Below are 22,575 nucleotides of genomic sequence, written 5' to 3' on the forward strand. Positions count from 1 at the left end.
ATGGTTCATTGACAAGCTTCCAACGAAGCGTCGAGGGTGCGGCTGTACTGGCGACATTGCGGTCAACCATCCTGCATTGCTGTAACCACGTGACTGAGTGTCACCATCGGTTTTGCTCAAAAGGACGAAGCTACCATTCTCGCGGTCACTTGGCAGCCGGGGCAGCGAACGGGACAGCTGGAAGCTCATACGTCTGCATTCATTCACAGGTGCCTACATGGTTCATTGACAGGCTTCCGACGAAGCGTCGAGGGTGCGGCTGTACTGGCGACATTGCGGTCAACCATCCTGCATTGCTGTAACCACGTGACTGAGTGTCACCATCGGTTTTGCTCAAAAGGACGAAGCTACCATTCTCGCGGTCACTTGGCAGCCGGGGCAGCGAATGGGACAGCTGGAAGCTCATACGTCTGCATTCATTCACAGGTGCCTACATGGTTCATTGACAGGCTTCCGACGAAGCGTCGAGGGTGCGGCTGTACTGGCGACATTGCGGTCAACCATCCTGCATTGCTGTAACCACGTGACTGAGTGTCACCATCGGTTTTGCTCAAAAGGACGAAGCCACCATTCTCGCGGTCACTTGGCAGCCGGGGCAGCGAACGGGACAGCTGGAAGCTCATACGTCTGCATTCATTCACAGGTGCCTACATGGTTCATTGACAAGCTTCCGACGAAGCGTCGAGGGTGCGGCTGTACTGGCGACATTGCGGTCAACCATCCTGCATTGCCGTAACCACGTGACTGAGTGTCACCATCGGTTTTGCTCAAAAGGACGAAGCTACCATTCTCGCGGTCACTTGGCAGCCGGGGCAGCGAACGGGACAGCTGGAAGCTCATACGTCTGCATTCATTCACAGGTGCCTACATGGTTCATTGACAGGCTTCCGACGAAGCGTCGAGGGTGCGGCTGTACTGGCGACATTGCGGTCAACCATCCTGCATTGCTGTAACCACGTGACTGAGTGTCACCATCGGTTTTGCTCAAAAGGACGAAGCCACCATTCTCGCGGTCACTTGGCAGCCGGGGCAGCGAACGGGACAGCTGGAAGCTCATACGTCTGCATTCATTCACAGGTGCCTACATGGTTCATTGACAGGCTTCCGACGAAGCGTCGAGGTTGCGGCTGTACTGGCGACATTGCGGTCAACCATCCTGCATTGCTGTAACCACGTGACTGAGTGTCACCATCGGTTTTGCTCAAAAGGACGAAGCTACCATTCTCGCGGTCACTTGGCAGCCGGGGCAGCGAATGGGACAGCTGGAAGCTCATACATCTGCATTCATTCACAGGTGCCTACATGGTTCATTGACAAGCTTCCGACGAAGCGTCGACGGTGCGGCTGTACTGGCGACATTGCGGTCAACCATCCTGCATTGCTGTAACCACGTGACTGAGTGTCACCATCGGTTTTGCTCAAAAGGACGAAGCTACCATTCTTGCGGTCACTTGGCAGCCGGGGCAGCGAACGGGACAGCTGGAAGCTCATACGTCTGCATTCATTCACAGGTGCCTACATGGTTCATTGACAAGCTTCCGACGAAGCGTCGAGGGTGCGGCTGTACTGGCGACATTGCGGTCAACCATCCTGCATTGCTGTAACCACGTGACTGAGTGTCACCATCGGTTTTGCTCAAAAGGACGAAGCCACCATTCTCGCGGTCACTTGGCAGCCGGGGCAGCGAACGGGACAGCTGGAAGCTCATACGTCTGCATTCATTCACAGGTGCCTACATGGTTCATTGACAAGCTTCCGACGAAGCGTCGAGGGTGCGGCTGTACTGGCGACATTGCGGTCAACCATCCTGCATTGCTGTAACCACGTGACTGAGTGTCACCATCGGTTTTGCTCAAAAGGACGAAGCTACCATTCTCGCGGTCACTTGGCAGCCGGGGCAGCGAACGGGACAGCTGGAAGCTCATACATCTGCATTCATTCACAGGTGCCTACATGGTTCATTGACAAGCTTCCAACGAAGCGTCGAGGGTGCGGCTGTACTGGCGACATTGCGGTCAACCATCCTGCATTGCTGTAACCACGTGACTGAGTGTCACCATCGGTTTTGCCCAAAAGGACGAAGCCACCATTCTCGCGGTCACTTGGCAGCCGGGGCAGCGAACGGGACAGCTGGAAGCTCATACGTCTGCATTCATTCACAGGTGCCTACATGGTTCATTGACAGGCTTCCGACGAAGCGTCGAGGGTGCGGCTGTACTGGCGACATTGCGGTCAACCATCCTGCATTGCTGTAACCACGTGACTGAGTGTCACCATCGGTTTTGCTCAATAGGACGAAGCCACCATTCTCGCGGTCACTTGGCAGCCGGGGCAGCGAACGGGACAGCTGGAAGCTCATACGTCTGCATTCATTCACAGGTGCCAACATGGTTCATTGACAAGCTTCCGACGAAGCGTCGAGGGTGCGGCTGTACTGGCGACATTGCGGTCAACCATCCTGCATTGCTGTAACCACGTGACTGAGTGTCACCATCGGTTTTTCTCAAAAGGACGAGGCCACCATTCTCGCGGTCACTTGGCAGCCGGGGCAGCGAACGGGACAGCTGGAAGCTCATACGTCTGCATTCATTCACAGGTGCCTACATGGTTCATTGACAGGCTTCCGACGAAGCGTCGAGGGTGCGGCTGTACTGGCGACATTGCGGTCAACCATCCTGCATTGCTGTAACCATGTGACTGAGTGTCACCATCGGTTTTGCTCAAAAGGACGAAGCCACCATTCTCGCGGTCACTTGGCAGCCGGGGCAGCGAACGGGACAGCTGGAAGCTCATACGTCTGCATTCATTCACAGGTGCCTACATGGTTCATTGACAGGCTTCCGACGAAGCGTCGAGGGTGCGGCTGTACTGGCGACATTGCGGTCAACCATCCTGCTTTGCTGTAACCACGTGACTGAGTGTAACCATCGGTTTTGCTCAAAAGGACGAAGCCACCATTCTCGTGGTCACTTGGCAGCCGGGGCAGCGAACGGGACAGCTGGAAGCTCATACGTCTGCATTCATTCACAGGTGCCTACATGGTTCATTGACAGGCTTCCGACGAAGCGTCGAGGGTGCGGCTGTACTGGCGACATTGCGGTCAACCATCCTGCATTGCTGTAACCACGTGACTGAGTGTCACCATCGGTTTTGCTCAAAAGGACGAAGCCACCATTCTCGCGGTCACTTGGCAGCCGGGGCAGCGAACGGGACAGCTGGAAGCTCATACGTCTGCATTCATTCACAGGTGCCTACATGGTTCATTGACAGGCTTCCGACGAAGCGTCGAGGGTGCGGCTGTACTGGCGACATTGCGGTCAACCATTCTGCTTTGCTGTAACCACGTGACTGAGTGTCACCATCGGTTTTGCTCAAAAGGACGAAGCCACCATTCTCGCGGTCACTTGGCAGCCGGGGCAGCGAACGGGACAGCTGGAAGCTCATACGTCTGCATTCATTCACAGGTGCCTACATGGTTCATTGACAGGCTTCCGACGAAGCGTCGAGGGTGCGGCTGTACTGGCGACATTGCGGTCAACCATCCTGCATTGCTGTAACCACGTGACTGAGTGTCACCATCTGTTTTGCTCAAAAGGACGAAGCCACCATTCTCGCGGTCACTTGGCAGCCGGGGCAGCGAACGGGACAGCTGGAAGCTCATACGTCTGCATTCATTCACAGGTGCCTACATGGTTCATTGACAGGCTTCCGACGAAGCGTCGAGGGTGCGGCTGTACTGGCGACATTGCGGTCAACCATCCTGCTTTGCTGTAACCACGTGACTGAGTGTCACCATCGGTTTTGCTCAAAAGGACGAAGCCACCATTCTCGCGGTCACTTGGCAGCCGGGGCAGCGAATGGGACAGCTGGAAGCTCATACGTCTGCATTCATTCACAGGTGCCTACATGGTTCATTGACAGGCTTCCGACGAAGCGTCGAGGGTGCGGCTGTACTGGCGACATTGCGGTCAACCATCCTGCATTGCTGTAACCACGTGACTGAGTGTCACCATCGGTTTTGCTCAAAAGGACGAAGCCACCATTCTCGCGGTCACTTGGCAGCCGGGGCAGCGAACGGGACAGCTGGAAGCTCATACGTCTGCATTCATTCACAGGTTCGAATATTTTAGCAGTTTGTTTATTTTTTTGTTCCTACTGCCCCTGCTGCCACTTGTCGCTTGAAGTTTTGCGTGAAGTTTTGAAGTTTTGTGTGAGCCTGCGGTAAAACCTTTTGCTATGGGAGGACCGGATGTTGCTGACCTGAAGCGCGAATTTCGCAAAGAAATTCGGGAGTTGAAAAACTCATTGGAATTTGTTAGCAAACAATATGAAGACCTCAAGGATGAATGCACCGAGGTTAAGAAGGAAAATGCTGTGCTAAAGGCAAACCAGGAAAAGCTGACCCAGGAACTTGAAAGAACAAAGAAATCGGTGCATGAAAATTCCCAAAAGATCGTGGCTCAGGAGCAGTATTCCTGGATTAAGAACATTGAACTGAAAGAAATTCCACATGCAAAGGAAGAAAACCTTTCCAGTATTCTAGATAAGGTTGGCAACGTGATTGGAGAGCCGATTAGCGATGAGGATATCGACATATGCCACCGTGTTCCAACACGCAATGCTTCAGCCAAGCCGAACATTGTGGTGGTGTTCAACAGTCAAACAAAGCGTGATGCAGTACTCGAAAAAGCACGCAAAAAACGTTTCACGGCGGATAAGCTAAGATTTAAAGATGAAGACCCAGTGTACGTGAATGAACACCTGTGCCCACAACTAAAGAAATTGCTCAGAATGACGATCAAAAGGAAAGACTAAAGGCACTGGCAGTTCACATGGGTGCGTGGTGGGAAGGTGTTCGCACGGCAAACAGAAACGTCTAACGTAGTGCATATCACTTGTGATGCAGATCTAGAAAAGATAGTCTAGTTGATATTTTAGCAGAAACTTGAATTTTCTCTTTTCCGTTGCAATGATTGCACCGAATGCTCTTGAGCAACCAAAAAATGACTATCTTTCCTTTCTGCACTTCAATGCACAGTCCCTCCGGAACAGATACGACAAATTGACGGCATCCCTTCTTGAATTCCGTTTTCCATTTCATGTTATTATGGTAACTGAAACTTGGTACACATCTGCTGATGTATTTTCCTTAGCTGGTTACCAAACGTTTTTCTTAAATAGATCTTGTAGCCGTGGCGGTGGTGTGATGCAGCTTATATCACAACGCTTTTCATGCAGCACTGTGGAAGATTTTTCCCTAATCACAACAGATTATGAAGTTTTGACTGTTCAGAGCCAGAAATCCATGTTTGTTGTTCTTTACCGTCCGCCTGATGGTGAAATCAATGCGCTTTTGGGATTTTTAGGCAAACTGCTAAATTTCGCTTGCACTAATAAGTTGTGTGTCTCTCTAGGGGGTGACTTTAACCTATTGCACCATACATCCATTGGTCGTCAATTAGAACTACTTCTTGATTCATTTGGGTACAAAAATGTCATAACAGAACTAACACGAATAACTTCTATGACGGAAAGTTTGCTTGACCTTTTCATAACAAACAGTACGGATGACTGTGTGCAATCGGGTGCTATTGAGGCACATATCAGCGATCACTTACCAATTTATATGTTTAGCAAGCACACTGAATAATTGAAAACATCGAATCACTGTGAGTCATACGTTGCACAAGAAATAAACCTTAAAACGCTAAATGCTTTTCGATCTCGAATTCAAAACGAAGACTGGAGCCGAATTTTTGAGAATAGCGATCCTGATAGCACTTAAAACATGTTCATGGCAATGCTGATAGATATATACAAGGACTGTTTTAAGTTGAAAAAGGTTACGAAAAATCGTAAGTTACGTAAGCCATGACTCACAAATGAGTGCCTGGGAATGATCGAGAAGAAAAATTTTTTGTTTTCAGAATTTTTGCGAACGAGAAATTCAGCAGATTTCTCTACCTTCAAAAAATACCGGAACTTTATAACAAAATTTTTACGTAATGTTAAAAACAATTATTTTGAGAATATATTGTGTGCAAACAAATCTCACAGCGATGTATTATGGCGTAAACTTAACCAACTTCTTAACCGTGGTATTCACCAAATGGAAGAGTTAGAAATAATAGTAAATAGCAAACGAGTTAAAGGCAAGGAGTTGGCAGACATATTCAATGACTACTTTGTACATCTAGCCAAGAGCGTTTGTTCTAATCCTTCAACACAACATTTGGGTGATCCGAGTGTGAATAGCGCTGTTTTTCTCCCAGCAACTCCAGAAGAGGTTCATTCGGTTTTCATGTCGCTTAGGAATAGCAAGGCACGTGATATAGACGACCTCCAGATTAGGCCGATAAAATTTGTTCTAGATCTCTTGGTCCCAGCACTTACGCATATAATTAATGTTTTGCTCTCTACAGTAACCTTTCCCGAAACTATGCAGCGAGCCAAAGTAACAGTTCTTTTTAAATCGGGGAATAACAATGAGCTCTCGAACTATCGCCCCCTCTTGGTTCTGCCTATCATATCAAAAGGACTATAAAAAATTATTTGCAAACGTGTCACTGCGTTCTGCGAAAAATATTCCATTATATCACCACAGCCGTTCGGATTACGTAAAGGAATGTCAACTGAGTTGGCTCTGCTCACTCAAAAAGAATTAATATTGAATGGTTTCGAGGAGAAGAAATTAACCCTAGGCTTATTTGTAGACTTTTCAAAAGCTTTCGATAGTATTGACCACTCCATATTGTTCACTAAATTGCAGCGCTATGGATTTTGCGGCGTTCCTCTGACACTTTTAAAATCATACTTACAGCATCGGAAACAGAGCGTTGCCATTGGTGAAGACCTTTCATCTCTGCAAGGCTTAACAGCGGGGGTGCCGCAAGGTAGTATTTTAGGGCCGGTTTTGTTTAACTTATATGTAAACGATATAATTAACATCAGTGACAGCGCACATTTCATAGTTTACACAGATGACACAAGTATATTTCTACAGTCAGATAATGTCGTGCAACTTGGGCATTTAGCCAATAATGTGCTCGCTTTGTTGTCCGAGTGGAGTGCGACTAACTCGCTATAAATTACCGCATCAAAAACAAAGGCCGTTTTATTTGCACCATCACAAAAGCCTGTAAACTTTGACATTAACTTATACCTTGGAAATGATAGGCTAGACCTTGTCAAAGAGATAAAAACCTTGGGAGTAATCTTTCATGACCACTTGACCTGGGATGCTCATGTAGACCGGATAAGTACGAGCCTAGACTTCGCTACACTATTCCTCCAAGGATTAAGGTTTTATTGTATAACACCCTATTCTTTCCTCATCTAAATTATTGCAGCCTTGTATGGGGCACAACCTCCCAAAAGAACTTTCACAAACTATTTCTTATGCAAAAAAAGAGCTATCCGTCACATCACAAACGTTTCGTAGACGCCCACACAAGCGAATTATTTCCGCTTCTTGATATTCTTCCTGTCAAGCATATATACGAATTCAACCTTTTGCTAAAATACAAACACAGCTTGAAAAATTTTCTCAACTACTTTCTCACACTGTGCGATCTGACAAAAACATCGCAACTTTCCTACGACATCAGACACAGAAAGAGTTGGACACTGCCATTTTCTAGAACAAACCAAGGGTGCAAGAGAATAGCAAATCGTCTTCCAAAACTGTTAAATAATTTAAAGGATGTAAATCTAGATATAAAGAATATCTCGTCAAGAAAATACTGGAAAAAAGATCTCATTTCTAGAACAGATCCTGCAACTTAGCCTAGCAAAATGTAATTAACTTCCTGTCCTCAATGACAATTTGTTGCGATTGTATCGATAATTTCTGTGTCCTTCGTCTAGTGGTGGTTTTATTTGGTTTCCCTTACAGTAATTTCATTGTACCAAGTCTTATGTAATTTAGTTTTTTTTTTTTTTTCTGCTGTGAGGTTACAGCAAAATAAACAAGATGCATTTTTTATTAAGTGTATTATGATAACATGACATGCCAAGTGCTTGAGTAGCATTGTAGTGTGTAAAATATGCACCAATGTATGTCCAATAGTGTTATTTGTTGTCTTATTGCTTGTAATATGTGAGCTTGATTGTGTCCAATGAGAATGTCTACAACATATGTATAAGTGACCTCTGCTTTTAATCCAGACACCTATAATTGTTTAATGAGAAGCTGTATGTTAGTGCCCTTCAACCTGTCAAATTTAAGGGCAGCAACCTTTGTCAAGCTGCTGATCAGCAGCTTTTTGTTGCTTGCCCTCACATTTTTGTACTCGTGTAAAAAATGTGAAATAGATTGAATTGAATTGAATTGAATTGGCACGACTCGTCCAACTGATGATACTAAAACCACAAAATATTTTCTGTCAACTCTGACCTATTTCAGCTCACCTATTGGCAATGACAAGGGTCCACAAACATATGTTCTTCTTATCGCAAGTTCGTCTTAACCTAAGTGCACCAAAACAAAGATATGTGAGCATGCACACATGGTGTTCAAATATATATTACACGAATAAAGTATATAAAATGGCCTTGCATTAAAAGAACAGCTGCAGTCTTTTTTTCACAGTATCTTTTCCCACTCTCTCCCATAGTGAGTAGCTGTGCATCTCTCTATCTCGCTCCTTCTGCAACATAGCTATCACCAACTCTGCGAGCAGGGGTGCGCCGCACCTTTCTGTTCTCTGCGTCAATTGAAAATCGAGCCCCTAAGTTGCATCTGAGCTGATGCTTGGATGTTCTCAGTCTTTCGATAAAAAGACATGCTGCGACAGCCCAGCATGCTCGACACACACAGCTGTCACAGATGGCTGTCACAGATTTTTTGTATCCCACTGTATGATGGCCTGTCAATTTTTTACATAAATAGATTCTTTTTGCCTCCACCAGAGAGAGAGAAAGATAAGTGTAATGAAAAGAAGGGCAAAGAGGTCGGCCAGAAAGATGGATATCTACTCTGCACTGGGGAAGGGGGAGGTTTAAGTGCCAGTGCTGCACATAAACCCTGTGAGTGCTGTTGTGTGGTGTCGCCAGGGTTTGTGACCACTGCGATAATTTGTTTCTAACTGAAAGACAGCTTTAAGCAGGCATTTTTTTACACTTAACTCCATGCAAAACCAACCAAATGGCCATGCATTGTTCGTGCTACCCAAGAATTCTACATCCAGACTATGATATGACAAAGCCAAATTTGCAGCATCAAATTCTCTGAAATCACTAATTTTGTCACGAAAGGTTTCTAATCTCTAGCACAGTGAGCTCATGTGCTCTGAAACTGGTAGACAGTTACCCAATGATAAGGGATTTAATGAGATCTCACAAACAAATGCCACAACTGACCAACTAAGAACCATGGCTGTCATTTAGTGTATCATAAGTGCAATACCTGGTGCATGCAAACATGTAGAGGGCATCAAACAATGGGTGGAGTCACCGAAAAGTGTCCTAGTATGTGACACAGAGCAACAAAAAATGCTACGCTTGAAAACATTCCAGAGAACAACTGAAAAAGCAGTAAACACAGAATAGAAAGAGCTAGACTAAAAATGACGTGCTTGTCACTGCTGGAACTGTATGTCACAGTAAGAAAAACTTGTCGCAATTTAACAGCAACCACAATACTTCTTGCTTCCCTTCTTCCTACCAAATATAAGATCAACACATCACCAGACTCTGTTTGGTTGCTACATTGACATGGGCGCATGCACCCACATGCGTGAGTGAGGTGTGTTTCAAGTCAATGCAAAGGATCATGGGAAAGTCGTCTGCTACGACTACTTCCGGTTCGAACTTTCTACTCCTGTTGCTTGGTTCATGGCAGTCGCTATGGTAATATTGCTTGTTATATTAATTTACTTGTACTGCAACATCGTTGATTGTACTACATCATCACAAGACCAACGCGGCATCGACTCAGCTTTGCTTCACAGCATGTTCTCGTACAAAATGCAACCAAAATAATGAAAATGGTGTGAGGCTTTCTATGCATATACAGTGCAATACGTTGAGACAGGCTGCATGCACAGTGACGTGTGTTGGTTATTTGCTAACCCACTGGCAGCCTTTCCACGCTGTGAGAGAAATGCACCCATCGTCTACTAAACTGTGCACGTTTAGCACTTCGTAGTTCGGCGAAAAAAGCAGTTCAAACGCATGTGACACAGACTACAGCGCACAAGCAATAGAGCCAGCATACGCCACCTTATTAACCACAACAGAACACTTACCTTTCGGGATTGTCAATTTCTGCACCCAGGACACATGCACATGCAGCACGTGCTGATATGACTACGATGCTGTGCGATGACCGTTGCCGCAGCATAAAAAAATGAGTGAATAAATTATGCACACACGCACTGCAACTGCAATGCAACCGGCAGAATGTAGGAGAAAATTGGAACCAGAAGACGCTGGCAGACGATTTTCCCATGATTCTTTGCATTCATCTCTTAAAAGCACCTCACACTGGCAGACGATTTTCCCATGATTCTTTGCATTCACCTCTTAAAAGCACCTCACCGAATGGCTACATGGAAACAGACTCCTTCACAAAGAGCGCTTCTCTGAAAAAGGGAAAAACGCAAAGGACAGCAGGCCAGAGCAAGATAGTGGCCAATTTTTCATTGCAGTTCTGAGCCACATGAGGTAAACACTTCTAGAAGTGCGCGAATATTCAAAATTCTGAATATGAATTGAATATTTTTGTTATTTGGTTCATATTGGATTTGGGAAATGGATATTCAAGAATTGCTGAACATGACAAAACCATAATATATGGGTGAATTATCCGAAGATCTGGTTTAAAGAGTCAGAAAAATAGTACAAAGACATTCCCTAGCTTTGCTTTAGTCATCGTTGTTTATCACATGGACCGAGCCCATTCAGATGCCCCTAAGGCTTGATCCTCGTGCAATATGGTTGTCCATCCACATTAAAAAATCGCAACGCATAAGCGCACAGTTTCTTGTTTTATCCTTCCATAATATGTTGCATGCTTAATGCCCACACTTGTGGGACTGGTCCTGTTGCCTTCAAAACTCCTGTTGCCCTGCAGAGCTCTGCAATCTCATTTTAGAGAACTATTATATGCGGGAAAGCAAAAGTCGAATTTCACATGCAGCTCCCAATGGGTGGCCGAGTCAGGTACCCCAGCAGGGCAAGTGATCATGTAACAATCCCACCTCTTGCGTACGTGGCGCATTGCGGCCCGTGCACCTCTCACGTGCATGCAAAGAAAGGTGCGACGACAAAAAGGAGGGCCCCTGTTGTCAAGCCAAAACATAGCAAGGGCGAGTAGCTTCAGTTTGTGAACTCTACCGGCAGCTTGAGGTGACGGGGGCTACTGGCTGCGCATTCGACAGCCATCGGAACTCAGCTGCACACTGCTTTTGGATGCTGACCCGCATGTTGCCGGTCATTTCCTTTATTTTTTTCAGAGGCAGTCTTGCCCTTCCAGCTCCAATGTGCGTTCCCATTACTTACATCACGCTACTCTTCCAGCCTGCTGAAACTGCACGCTCATTGGAGGTGTTTGCTATCTGTGCAATGAAGCCTCCTCGCAAGGGTTCACATTTTGACATTTTCATAATTTTGGCAATTGAATTTTTTTTTTTTTTTTTTGCTGGCAGACATCAGGGAGGAAGGGCGGGGGGGGGGGGGGGGTTCTAACTTGACCTTTGAATAATTCGGGCCGTTCTAGAAGTTGACGTTTCTCTACCCACCATGTTATTCTTAGCAGCCAGCCATCTGTCAATAATGTATTTCGTTTTGTCACTCATACTGCACAAACACATTACAAGTTGCGTATTACTGTTATGCTCCGTAATCAAGCAGTACACATCTCTGTGGACGTCATGTATTTTTTTTTTATGGTCCTCAGTCGTTTTATTATTTTGGCTGCAAAGACCATGCAATATTTTGAAAAGAAAGAAAATTACATTTGTCTATCTTTTCCAGAATGATTTTTTTTCTCTTAGTCTACAGATGTTCGTTATTCACTTCAATATTCAAAGGCATTTTTTCTTCATATTTGTATTTTATTAATATAAGACAATTTCAATATTCTCACCACAACCGCCTCGATCATGCGCGCGCCGCGGGGCTCGCTCCGGTTGTCCCATTCAGCGCGCACCCCATTGGAGAGGTGTAATCGGAGAAGTTCCCTCGCGCGCCATGGAGCGGCGCTGTCCTCCCACTCCTGCCGTCGGCGTGGCGGCATGGCACATGCTTGGATAAGCGCATACATCGGAGGGTGCACATGTGCAATCTGCCATCAGCTTCGCTCTAAAATGTGTTGACAGCCAGAGGAAACCGCAAGGAAGTCAAGGTACGTCTCTGTATATCCTCAAATCAGGTTTACACAGTGCACGTTGTTTTTTTGTAGCATAATACGATCAAGACGCAGCTAAGGCTGCGTTGATGCATGACTTGATGTGCCGCATTGCACATGTATTGAAATATCTATTCTGGCGAGTGAGCTGCCGCTGTGCCTAAACGCTGCCCCTACAAGCTCGTCTTCCTTTCTTTTTATCTCTTTTTCCTTGAAAAAAAGCATTACTTTCAACGTGGCCCCTGACTGTATTCTGGGTTTATTTTTTGAGGTACATTTTCTCTAGCCTCGTGCTGGACAAATAAAATTATATACTAGGGGCCCTTCCACGCATGGCTTTTATTTTTTTACATTGTGTAGCTTCAAGCGAACTTGAGTGGTGTTGGGAGTAGGCTTTCCAGCCCTCAAGTGCTGCTGCTGAAGGGGCAATGCTGCTATCACCCATGTGTTATGTATTATCGCGTTGTTCGAGTCACTTCGATTCAGACAAAACTTTATTTTGATAATCAGGGACTCTGACCTCACGGATAATTTCCTGTATTTTCAGGAACATGCCACATTGCTGCGTGCCGTGCAGCAAATCCAGCACAAAAAAAAGCTTGGCTTAAGCTTCCATGAATTCCCAGCTAATGAAACTCTCCGGCACGCATGGCTGAAAGCTATATCAAGGAAAGATTTTACTCCAAATGATAAGTCCGCAAGCAGTGTTGTCTGCTCTTTGCACTTCTTGAGCAATGACTACCGTTCTGAATCCGCAAAGATCCGGCGTCTGAAGCGGACTGCTGTACCCAGTATTTTTCCTGGATACCCGAGCTATATGCAGCAGCAGATAGCAAAAAACGGCAAAAGTTGGAGCGGGAGCAACCACCATGCGCAGTTCCTAAAACAAATGATGCTTTCAGTCCAATGAACTGCATTAGTGAGGAAAATTGGAAAACAACCGAGGGCCATGAAGAAAGCAGCCATCTGCTCTTACCTGCTGTAAGCAGGCAAACACTGAATTGTGTTCTTCATGTTAATCGTCAAGACTTTGAAAATCATCGCCCAGCTACTTCAATACTTGAATGTGCTACTCAAACAAGTGATGATATTGTCCCCCATAAACATTCAGATGTAAGAGAAATAAAGCGGTTGAGGGTGCAGCTTTTCAGGAAAAATAAAGCATTTCAAAAACTTCGCAAAGAAAATGAAAGGTTGAAGAAAAAAACTCAAGAAGAACAAAGGCTATGCAGTGAGTGCCCAAGACTGAATGATTCGGGACGATCAATATCACCAGTGATACGACTTATTAACCACCAAACTAGAGGGGGTTTGGTGTTCCCAAAGGCCGAGTTTGCGGCTGTTCTTGTGAAAGTAAAGAAAAACATCGACATCGTAGTGCCACATATTGGCAGAAACGATGTGTGCAAGATCACAGCAATGATTCTGCCGCATCTGGAGAGCTGCCCTATTTTTATATGCGACGCAAGAGAAAGCCATGCCTCGATCACATCCTCGATAGTGGCAAAGAAATTCATAAAGCCCCTCCTATCAAACATTGCTACTGTTGTTACGGACAGAGTGGCTTATCGCAAAAGATTACTCACCAAGCCGCTCAGTCGAAAGGTTTTGCGCGTTTAAACAGCATGAGCGCGCGCGAGCTGACTTTTTATTCTAAATAAATTCCTGCATACACTGACTTTGTGATGCTGGTAATTTTTACCACGAATACAGCCATGATATTCAGGTATACAGATTAATCAGAGCCACTGGACGTTCCTCTCCACGGCCGTCGACTCAGGTGAGCAGATTCTCTCGTACAGCAGGAACCGTGACGAGCTTGCCTAATGAGCATAAAATTGACAGCTCAGCGTGCAACATCGCCTGCCCATTTTCACCATAGTACAATTGCCATTTTCCTGCTAGGCCGTTTTTTGACCGTACACGCGTTGTGACCGAGCTAATACGTCATGTACAATCGTTCATGAATTTACAGGAAAAAAATTTATTCCTGCGTTGCCTCGTCAGTCGTGGCACTTCTTTTATAAAGAAGTAATGCCTTTCCATGCTTTCATTGGCCTGTTGTGCCCAAACCCGCACATTTGATTGTTTTCCGGGGAGCACTTGTTTCGCATGGCATCATGACTGCCCGCTTCGGGCAACATGCGGCCGTTGCGTCTGGAGCTTAGTAAAAAAAAATACCTAGCCGCAGGAGGCGTTGGTGTTCTTGTGTAAATTTTCTTCATCGTGGTTTTCCACCACTCTACATCACGCCTTACATCCAAGGCGCCACAAATCGCCTCGTGCGAAGCCATAGCAAGGGAGCCGAGGGGTTGGGCACGCGCGCCGCGGTGCAGCGAAAGGAGCGGCCACGCCCCTCTCCGCAATTATGCCCTCTCCGTCCGAATGGAACGGCCGGAGCAACCCCGCCGCGCGCGCCGATCCAGGTGGCCGTGTTCTCACACTCCTAGTAAAACCACAATTACGAGAAAGAAAAAAAAAAATTAGACAAATTTGCAGGCGTTTCCTATCACTGAAAGACAAAAATGAAAGAGCATAGTGTACCACATAACAAGGCGCACCTGCGGACGCCAAGCTGCTTGAAAAAGTCCCTGAGCAGAGCGGTCCTCTCTTCGACTGTGTGCCAGTAGAACTTGTTCTGTAGACTGAAGGCCATGTCTGCGAGAGGGGATGTGACCACATTTAAAGCCATGTATTCAGCACAGTCATTAAACACATGACAAAGCAGACAGCTTGCCATCAAGTAATAGTTCTGGAGCCACCCAGATGACAGTACAGCAAACAAAGCCAGCACAGCACCTATACTATGTATGTCTGCTATCCAATCGTTTGCACTAATTTAGTACTGTCAGTACAGACACCGATTTTGATTGTAAAATCAAGACAAGCATTAAATCCACACAGGAGACTCTACCAAGTAAAAAAAAAAGCTAATAAAATCGAAAGCTGGGTCAGTTGGGTAGTGCTGTCTTTTCGTTCTGTTTTTGTCCTCATCTTCATTGCACTCTTTGAAGAAATACGTGACGTGGCTCTCATCTCTCAACGCCTTCGTCGGTACCTCACAGGCAGAACCATTCTCCGCCCCAGGCCACTCAGACTCTTGGCCCCATGGGCGTACTCTTCACTGACATATATTTATTTATTTATTTACAGATACCTTACAGGCCTCCGGAGAGGCATTGTGTAAGGGGGGTCAAATACAGAATTTTGTGCAAAATAGGTTAGAAATAAAAAAAACATAGTAAACTACAGCAAAACACAAAAAACAGGTGAGTTCAGATAAGATATTGCAATTCACAAAAACTGATAAAAGTAAAAAAACAACTGCGTCATGTAACAAAAATAGGGGAAATGCACAAAAAGTTATACAAAAGCAAAAGAAATTATATCAGGTATACATGAGGAAAGTTGCACTTCAACAGAGCCAAAGAGGCAATAGTCTCAAGCAGCTGAAAACGAAGTTATATGAATCTTGAGTATATAAATGACGTGCTAAGTGTTATCAATGAAGTGCTTAAGTAGATGTTTGCGAAAGGTGTCATGATTACCCTGCAGGGCGATGCAGTCCGGAAGGTCGTTCCAGAGACAGATGGCACGCGGGAGTGATGAGAAGTTAAAAGCATGTGTGTTGCCATAAATGCGGGCATAGGTGTAGTTATTATGTTATCTATGTGATAAGTAGGAGGGACGTTGTAGATGTGCTGGCGGTGAAACAGTGGCATGGATGTATTTGTGAAAGATAGATAAAAGGGCAATGTCGCGACGAATTTGCAACGGATGGAGCGAAATTTCGATCTTTAGTTGGGATACGCTGGACTGATAGCTGTAATTTTGCGAAATGAAATGACAAGCCTTATTCTGGACAGCTTCCAAGTTCTCTATTAAATATTTCTGATGAGGTGACCAGATGGGTGAAGCGTACTCTAGCTGCGGTCTGACAAAAGTAATGTAGGCTTGTTTACGCACGTGAGGGGTAGTGCATTTCAGGTTACGGCGAAGGAAACCTAGCGACCGGGAAGCATTAGCGAAAATGGTGGTTATGTGTTCAGCCCAAGAAAGGTTTGGAGAAAGATGGATGCCTAGATACTTATACTGCGTAATCCGAGCCAATGTATCGTTATTAATGTGGTAGAGAAAATCCGAATAGACTGATTTTCAGCTAAAAGAAATTATCTTACACTTAGAAATGTTTAAAGTCATTAGCCACATTTTACACCAGTCGTTAATGCAATCGAGGTCACTTTGAACTGCAAGGTGGTCATTAATACTTTTTATTGGTCGATAAATAATTCAGCCATCAGCAAATATGCGGATCCAAGATGGGATGTTTACTGACAGGTCATTAAGGTAAATTAAGAAGAGCAATGGACCGAGGACGCTTCCTTGCGGCACGCCCGATGTAACGTCGGAGAGAGGAGAGGAATAATTATTAACAACGGTGAACTGCTGGCAATTAGAAAGAAAATTACGGACCCATGACAGAGTTAAACAATCTAATTTGAGCGCAGAAAGTTTAGATATTAATCGGCAATGTGCTACCCGATCAAATGCTTTGGCAAAGTCCAAAAAGATGCAATCAGTCTGTAAGTTACTGTTCATGTCGAAGTGTAGGTCGGTTGTAAACTTAAATAACTGCGCCTCACAGGAAAAGCCTTTTCTGAAACCATGCTGCTTACTGAAAAAAAAAAATGGTTAGATTCCAGGTGATCGTAGATATGTGATGCGAAAATGTGTTCAAGCATCTTGCAACAGATGCAGGTAAGTGAGATGGGGCAGTAGTTTTTGTGCGAGTGTTTGTTGCCACTTTTAAAAACCGGTACAACCTTTCCTATTTTCCAATCAGTGGGGAGCTCACCTGTAGATATTGACTGCTTAAAGATATGAAGTAAGATGATGCTAGAGAAAAAATGGTATTTTTTAGTATTTTTTAATTAATTTCATCAACACCAGAGGAAGAGGATACTTTAAAGGTTATTTATCAGGCGTACTATGCCATCGAGTGTAATGTCAACTGGTGCCATGTAGAGGCAACCAAAATCTGGTACATACGGGATGTTAGAATTGTCTTCTTCGGAGAAAACAGATGTGAAAAACGAGTTAAATGCTTTAGGGCAGTCAGCCATCTCCACTTTGACCCTATCCTCTACCACATGCACCAAGAATTTCAAATGGCCAGAAGATAGGCCCGCCTTCGACATCTTCGCAAGCAGTGTGGACAGGACACCACAGCTATCTACGAGGATACTGCCTCATATGCCCGCCAACAAACATGCCTGCTCAGCTCAAATGCCTGCACAGCAGAAGATCGCACCAACACTACATAACTGGCCACTTCCTTCTGGACACCACACTCCCCAATGCCACTTAAGTGATCATTATTGCCCTCACCATTAAATTGAATGATGCCCATTCCCAGAGCTCACATATCTTCACCAACTCACAGGCTGCCTGCTGAGCTTACAAAAGCGGTCGTGTCCCATGGCAAGCTCTCCGTGTCCTGGGACATACTCTCGAACAAGATCATGTCATTACCTAGGTCCTCAGCCACGAGCGCCTGGCTGGAAACATCAGGGCTGGATACCCAGCCAGCAATTATACTCACCAAGCGGGGCCTACTCACCCTCAGATCTACCCTCAGCTCTAACCCCTATTCACCCACTATGCCACATGCCTAGAAACCTTGCACCTCAACAGGCACCTATACCCCCACCTTATAAACACCTTACCCCAGAAGACTCATAACTCTTCCGGCGAGTTCAGATCCTCTCATACCCTAATCTCCACCATCTCCACCCAACATTATACATAGAAACATGTCCTTGGTGTGGCGACATTCTTACTTTCACCCTTACCACATGGGAATGTCCAAACAAGCCCAACCACCTTAAGTCGCCTGATGTGGCCTTTGAGCAGTGAGAGGTGAAGCTGGCCAGCGTCTCCCTGGAAGACCAGGAGGCGCTGCTCACCATCACTGAGAAGACGGCACAAGCCACTGGTGCTCTGAACCGAGGGCCCTACCCGTAACAGTAACAGCCACCACTTTTGCATGTGAATGTTTATTCATCATCATTAAAAAAGTAAAAACAAAACCTTCCCCTACATTTCCCTATGTTCCCGCCTTCATCAGCCATTTTGTCATTTTTGATAGCCACATAGTAGCATGGCTAGGTCATCTGCTGCACTAATAGTGGTTTAAATATGGAAGTTACCTGTTGATACAAACAAATGACAGATGATTTAGCTTGGTTAGGCCAAATGTGAATTTGGTGCACTAGCACTTTGGTTTTCACTTCAGTTTCTGTTCAAAGCTCGGTTTTCAAAGCCAGGCTTCAGACAACAATTAGCAAAATTGATCATCTCCATCAAGCACCAAGTGTATTTGGTAGACTGCTCTTTGAAAACATAGCCCAAAGTTATGACTATATATAGTATGCACAAATTGGCCGTTTGTTGCCTCCACTCAACTGAAATTCCTACTCTTGTGCTGTAGTACTTCTCCACAGTAATGCAGCAAGTCTGCACCAATGCTGTCCACTTTGCAATCCCTGGCAAGGCAGTATTTTGAGTAAAAGTATTGGGCGATGGCGCCGCTTACTGGTGTGGGATCACGCAGTCAACAACCAAGTGGCATCACCTTCGTGTATACAGCAAGCCTGAACCAAAAATGACGTTTTTTCTTACCCACTTTTTCTCCTCCAGCCAATACGTGCATGCTCAAAGTGGCATGCCACCAAGAAATCTACACAAAAAAAATAAAAGTTCACCAGGGTAGTTCGGTGCCAGCACGTCCACCCCACGGCTCAGCAGTCGAGGAATCAGGTTTTCGGTGAAGTCGCGGTAGCTCCCCGGTGCACCATGCAGCAACACCGCTAGGGGACGGTCCGTCTGTATTGTAAATGCTGACGTGGTGCACGGTGCAGCTACTCTGGCATCTTTATATCCCCTAGATCTGACGCACACACAATGACACAATCTGTAGCAGTTGAGCGCCACTGCTGCAACAGGGATATTTCCACAAAATGCCTCGGATAACAGTTCACCTCACGCAGCTTCAAAACACAACTTTTGCAAAAGGCTCACTATTTCATGGCTGAGGCCGCACTGTCCAAACGCACACCACGATAACTTGGCTGCAAAGCTTTCTGCTTTAAAGTATGCACTGAAAGCTCCCTACTTTGACTAAGCTCCCTTTGACTAACATTAGTCAGCGATTAAAATAATGCCAACGTGCACAATAGCTGAAGGCAACTTAAGCCTTGATGTTGATCATTGTATGTAGTAAGTCAGAGTATTTTTGTATATTGTCTAACTGAATAAATAAATGAAAAAATAACTTTTAGCTATTGTGTTTCCGGTGAAATTCCAGTGCAAATTGTAGAGTGCCCCAAAAAATGTTTAATGCATCAGTTTTCGTTTTGATGTGTCCCGAAACTAAACGCGCACCGTAGATTGCGCCTCACAGCTAAACCGGTGAATTGTTCGAGCTCAAATTTTGCACAGAAATGGCATTTGATAGGCAGAATTGTTTTCTACCGCATTTCCTTGGTGCACTTGCCTAAATCAACAAGGAAAAGTCAGATATTCGCATAGTCTGCGGCGACAACGAAACAGGCCGCTCTCTCAGCGATTCCACTGGTGCCGCCATCTCGTTGGTCAAACGTGGAGATTAGGCAAAGGTCTTTTGGAGGAGGTTTGAAGACTCTGCAGCAACTGCTTTATCAGTGATCACATTAGTTTGGCAAAAACTATACTAAGTTTGAAGGCTTTCGTGGCACAGTGTTTTCAAACCTCCCGCAAGACACTCCCTCTCCTTTGTTGAGTCTTTACAGCACAGAAACGAGATGGTGCCACCAGTGCTGCTGAGAAAGCAGCCTTTTTTGTTTCGTCGTCGCCGGAGACGATGCGAATATATCCGACTTCTTCTTATTGATTCAGGCAAGTACCCCAAATAAATATAGTATAATTAGCAATTCTACTGACCAAATGCCATTTCTGTGTGAAATTTGAGCGCAAATGATTCACCGGTTTAGCTGTAGGGAGCATTCTGCGGCGCGTGTTTAATTGCGGAACACGCTGTAGATAAGTTTTTTTTTGCATTGTAAAAAAGCGCGTGAAATTTGAAAAAATTCCACATTACCATCCGCTCAGTCACCACAGTAGCAGCGCCCTCAAACGCAGGACTAGTGAATGTAGCCCCAATCGATGGTGCCACGTACTTGATGGGGTGAAATCAATGAAGCGGGCTCTGGCAGCAAAACTGAAAGTAACACCTGCCACCTGGCTGCATTCAGTGCAAAAAATAGCGGGCACTCTGGCTCCTGACAGCAATACGCAGGCCGAGAATTCCCACTGACCTCTGCCGCCAGAACGTGCTTAAGCTTCCCCCATGGAATGCGCTTCCTTGTCGTTCACTAATGTGGCCAGCGAGTAGCACAAGCATCCCTAGATTGCTTCTCTTGTCAGCTTGCCATCGAACCCCTAAATCGTTTCAATGCCTAGAGCCATATGCCACCAGGCCGCTCACTTTGCAGCATTCCTAGCCACTAGTCTGGCATTTCACCTGCCAGGGAGGAGAAAAATCACCAATTTCAAAAGCAAAGCAATATATGCGCACCCGAAGGCAAGGATGCCACTGGCGACGGACACGAAACGCCGTCCACGGACTAGGAACGCATCTTAGTGTTTCGGTCTGCGTATTTAGCTACCAAGGACCAGTGCGCCCGCTGTTTCCCTCATCGAACGCGGCCAGGTCAAAGCTGTTACTTCCAATTTTGCCACCAGAGCCCACTTCATTTTTTTGCAAGGTGGCAGGAATAGGCTGAAATTGGAGAAAATAGAAGAGAAGTTAAGGCAGGAGGAATTAATGGTATATGGGTCAGTGGAGACACATCATAGGGACATGGAACAACCACCCTGTAATCCTGGCTACTCACTGAAAGACTGCAATAGAACAGAGGGCAGCAGAAAGAGGGTTGGAATTGGGGCATTCATTCATAAAAGTATGGGTTGGCAAAGGGTCAGACAGGAATGCAAGGTGCATTTATGGCTAAAAGGAAAAGTGGCAGGCGAGCAAACACTCCTTGGCTTTGTATACCTGCGGACAGGAGCTAATGCCAAAGAGGAAAACAGAAAAAGAATGTATCGCAAGTGACATTTAATGACCTAGAAGGAGAAGCTGAGAAAATTACACTGGGGACATGAATGCACATACTGAAGGTATGGATGAGTACACAGATTCGACAGGTAACATGCTGCTAGATATGTGTGAAAGGCATATGACTTAGCTGTACCTATGTAACAGTAGTGAGAAGTGTGAATTGGGGGGCTCATAACATGGGAAGAAGGAAGTCTGCACTTGAAGATAGATTATGCACTTATGTCACACAGGATGTATAATAGGCTAGGGGAAATTAACATAGATGAACATGGCACCAGAAGTCTAGGTAGTGATCATGAACATATCAAGCCGAGTTTCCGAAGAGAAACCAATGTAGGAACAAGGCAAGATGAACAATCAGATGGGACTTCTACTCACAAAAGCAATTGGAAATAGCAACAAAACAAATTGAGGAAGTAATGGTTTGGTTTATGGAGGTTTAACATCCCAAGCCGACTCAGGCTAAAAAGGACGCCGTAATGAAGGGCTCCGGAAATTTCTAGCAGTTGCGGTTCTTTAAGATGCACTGACTGGCACAGTACACAGGCGTCAAGAATTTCGCCTCTATCAAAATTCGACCACCGCGGCCCGGATCGAACCCGCGTCTTTCAGATCACTTGCCGAGTGCCATAACCATTGAGCCACCACGGCAGCTGAAGAAGTAACCTCTGAGGATACTTAAACAGAACGAACTTACACTAATTTAACTAGATTATTTGAGCTAGAGGTTGCTAAGGTGTGAGTAAAGCCAAAAGGGAAAAGAAGACGCAAACCCAAGAGTTGGTGGGATGAGGAGATAAAGAAGGCAATGGAGTGACATCAGGGAGCCTCCAGGAAACACACATATTTCAAGCAAAGGGGGGAACCAAAAGCTGAAGTAGACAGAAAATGGGATATCTCATATACTGTAGACACGAAGCATCCTATTTGATCAATAAAAAAATTGGAAGAAAGGGGTCCCAATGGTTGCCAAAAGTAAATTAAAAGGATAGAAAAGCAGCTAAGAAATTTTGGAAACATCTGAACTCTATAAGTATGTAATACGACTAGTCTAGTGAAGAGATTCATG

At 45.4% G+C, this 22,575-nt stretch overlaps 1 protein-coding gene across 2 annotated transcripts in view; it reads right to left on the reverse strand.

Moving 5' to 3' along the window:
* Nucleotides 1-22,575, reverse strand: part of LOC144127936 (uncharacterized) — a 71,533-nt gene that overhangs the window by 26,575 nt on the left and 22,383 nt on the right. For both annotated transcript variants that reach the window (XM_077660949.1, XM_077660948.1), the window contains exons 3-4: nucleotides 19,114-19,234; nucleotides 14,911-15,007 (exon numbers count right to left, since the gene is read on the reverse strand). In XM_077660949.1, coding sequence (XP_077517075.1) covers nucleotides 14,911-15,007; nucleotides 19,114-19,234 — 218 coding nt within the window. The remainder of the gene's footprint in view (nucleotides 1-14,910; nucleotides 15,008-19,113; nucleotides 19,235-22,575) is intronic.

Source organism: Amblyomma americanum, chromosome 4, assembly GCF_052857255.1.
Source record: "Amblyomma americanum isolate KBUSLIRL-KWMA chromosome 4, ASM5285725v1, whole genome shotgun sequence".
Lineage (NCBI taxonomy): Eukaryota > Metazoa > Arthropoda > Arachnida > Ixodida > Ixodidae > Amblyomma > Amblyomma americanum.